This window comes from Malania oleifera, chromosome 10, assembly GCF_029873635.1.
Source record: "Malania oleifera isolate guangnan ecotype guangnan chromosome 10, ASM2987363v1, whole genome shotgun sequence".
NCBI lineage: Eukaryota > Viridiplantae > Streptophyta > Magnoliopsida > Santalales > Ximeniaceae > Malania > Malania oleifera.
This window is the reverse complement of record NC_080426.1, coordinates 68,365,199-68,368,724: the sequence shown is the minus strand read 5'-3', so window position 1 is coordinate 68,368,724 and position 3,526 is coordinate 68,365,199. Positions and strand designations below refer to the sequence as shown.

At 35.2% G+C, this 3,526-nt stretch overlaps 1 protein-coding gene across 1 annotated transcript; it reads left to right on the top strand.

The window, feature by feature from the left end:
• The first annotated feature begins 1,899 nt into the window (after positions 1–1,899).
• Positions 1,900–3,103, top strand: LOC131166811 (uncharacterized). The gene has a single exon (XM_058125397.1). It carries the CDS (start codon positions 1,941–1,943, stop codon positions 2,904–2,906), a length of 966 nt encoding a protein of 321 aa, XP_057981380.1. The 5' UTR covers positions 1,900–1,940; the 3' UTR covers positions 2,907–3,103.
• The last annotated feature ends 423 nt before the right edge of the window (positions 3,104–3,526 follow it).

Sequence of the window (3,526 nt, the reverse complement as noted above, 5' to 3'; positions counted from 1 at the left end):
CATGCAATTTTATATGAATAATATTAGGTAGAATCTTTTTAAAAATTTTATAAATTTTTAAAATGGATTAATTACTTATTAACATATTTTAATAAACAAATATTAAAGTACAAATATTTAAAGCTATTCATAAAAATTAATGACACGAGGTTATAAAAATTTCAATATGTGATTTCTTTTCATAAAAATATTAATAAATTTTTTATTTTCTTAATTGTGTTTTCTACAAAAATGTTAATTATTATTTTTTATTTATTTAATGAGCAATTAATGAATTATTTAAGTTTTAAATAAATTTGAACTTTATTATTTGGAGAATACTTTTAGATCTCTAGTTTCATTTTTTATATTTTTTCTTTAAGAAATTACATTATTACTTATCTAAAGGATTTTAAACACTTCACAATAACGGAAGACATGAGATGAATTTAACTATTTTATTTTGAGATGTAGTTATTTAAAATTTATAAAACCATTACATTTATTTTATTTTATTTTTAATGAAATGAATTTTTTAGATCCAAATCTTGACCTATTTGAAAAATAAGATTTTTAAACATAGATGTATCTATTGTTATTGAATTTATTTTTCTTATAAATACTTATCTTCTAAAAGATTATTGTATTTGTGTTTACAAAATTATTTATATCGTTTGTACTTTTAGAAATAAGGATACTTTCATCCAAAAAATTATCTATAAATACATTTTAAGAGTTTTTAATCTTTCTTTTAAAAGATAATGATATTTTTGTCCATAAAATAATTTACGCTATTTGTACTTATATATATATATATATATATATATATATATATATATATATATAAAGATCACAAAAGATATACAAATTTTTATAAATATTTCTATTTTTCCTTAGATAAATTTTATATATGTTAGCATAATATAAGATTAGATCTTTTTTGAAAAAAAAAATTAGCTACTTTTTTTTTTTATTATGCCGGGTTTCCTTGGTTCACTGGGTGGTGCCAACCCTTCCCAAGACTAGTCTCATGCCTGCGCCAGCCGAGTCCCCAATCATCACGTAGGAGGTAAATCTGGATATGCAGCACAAGTGGTAGGAATCAAACTCAAGGTTATACTGACAAGTGGCCCCCCTCTAAGCCAAGTTTAGGACCTCTTAGCTTACCCATCCAAGGGAAATCCGTTGGCTCCTCAAGGGCATCAACTAGATTCGAACTTGGGGTAATACCGCCAGGCGGCCCTCCCGACCTCGCCCTTGCCACCTGGCCATGTGCCCGGGGGCTAAAAAATTTAGTTACTTATCCCATTGTACTGTAGGTTTTAACCTAGTGATGCGTATGATGATTTCCTGACCTCATTATTTAAGAAAACCAAAGTGGCATTTTGTAAACAAAACAGTGCCCTAAAATGAGGTAGGTAACAAAATGATGTGCCCCTTCCAGCTGATAGCTGACCCTTCATCAAATCGAGCTATCAGCTGCAGTCACCTACCGAACTCCCTGCTTCAAAAATTCGAAATCAAGCTGCAACCCAACCTCCATATATACACATATAACATACATATATATATAAAAAATAATTTTCCAATAGCTAGAAATTAGATTTGCTTTCCTACCGCAAAAGTACGTCAGCATGAGAATTCTGCTGACTGAATTAAAAACAGAGGAAAAGTTTTATTTTTCTTTCTCAGGCAACAAATTATGATTTATATATACAAGCAACATTTTAATACAAGCTTTTATTTTATCTCGTGAAAAACATAAAATCAAAGCCATTTTTTTGAAAAGGAAAAAGGAAAATAGTTATTAGTTGGACTTCCTTCATCCATTCACCTTATGCAAAAGCAATGGCTCAACTGACAGAAGGGGAAAACACGTTATTTTATTTTATTCAATTGGCAGCATGACCCTCCATATATGGTTCTCAAAGAATAGCAACTAGACCAGCAGCTGCCACACAATGAACAAGCAAATATTGTATCCGCAGAAGCTATCATTTCAATTCCAAACTGGAATATCCCCAGAACATGATATCCCCGCAGCATTCTTCAAATGCATTAGATGGCAACTCGAGGAAACAATGGATACAATCAACTGCCCTTATCATTACTTCTGCGACACCACTTACCCTGCAGAGAATTACCCACCTTCTATGGATTTACTAGTGCTCATCTTCACGGCAGCCACCTACATGGCCACACTCGTCTTCACAGTAAACAGAATATCGCAAGGCAGAAATCCAACTTCTTGTACTTTAACCCAATCAAGGAGGTATCTGCTGCCTTCTGGCCCAGTCTTCCTCCCAGCCATTCTCATAGCCCTGGCCAGAGGCCACAGCATCAACACCATGTTTCCTCTTCCGCTAATCGGCCCTGCGATCCTGCAGCTGATTCACATCTCAGCCCTCGCTTTCGAGCATGAAGCCCGTAACGACACAGCCATGAAATTTGCGCTATTCGAGGCATCAACCATATCTGGTATTCTGCATGCAAGTCTGTACTTGGACTCCATCATTTTGCCATATTACACCGGTCTCGATGCCTTAATGTTATCGGCATTTTCTGGGGAGTGCGCTTCTTGTGTGTGCAGGAAAGAGGCTTTGGTTGTGGGGGGAAAGTTGGTGAGGTACAGGGGGACCTCCGTGACTACATTTGCGGTTGTGGGTACTCTGGGTTTGAGGATTTTCTGCAGGGTTGTGTCTGCAGAGACCCGTTGGAAAACTGTTGTGATCGGGTCTGTGTTGGAAGGGTCGAGCTGGGTGTTTGTAACTTTGGATTCTGTTTATTTGATAAGAAATTCCCCGTCAGGAAGGTCAGTGCCGCATGTTGCTGCATTTGGAGGTGTGTTCGTCTTGATTTGCCTTCATGTGCTCAACAAGGTGTGCATTAGGCTTGTGAATTCGCATATTGCATGTGAAAAATGGTAAGGCACGCGAGTTTAATTGGCATCCACGGAGAAATGATGAGGACAAATGTGTGCATGTCTCACTGTATATCACATTTCTGAAAAGTACTGCGTGTATATATGCTTGCCTGTACATCATGGTTTCACTTACTACTTTGTAGTATAAATTGTATTTGCACAGAAAAATGTTGAATCAATCAAATGCAGTAATTAGTGAAAGACCAATTACAGAACACAACCACACAGTATATATGAAAGAAATAAAACCAACGCAAGGAATTACGTGATTAAGTGTCACGAGTTAAGCTTGTTTAGGGCATTATGCTTGCCTGTGACCACTTATCTGGTGTACTTGGGATGAGTTTCCATCATGTAAATACTAGTGTAGGATTATATTCTGCTAATAGTGTCTTTGTATGCCAAATAAGGTAGTATAACTTCTCGGTTACTTTAATGTTTCCTAGTGTCAGGATGATAATTACATAAAAACCTCTTTAGGGGAGGGTGAGTGTTCATTAGTCATTGTAAAACTCACTAACTATTATCAACATGTTTAGCCTACTTGCCTCCCTTTCTAAGCACACAATGTCAACGGAGGTGTTGTCAATAAATTACGTTTGCTTCTATGTTTACTGGTTGCTT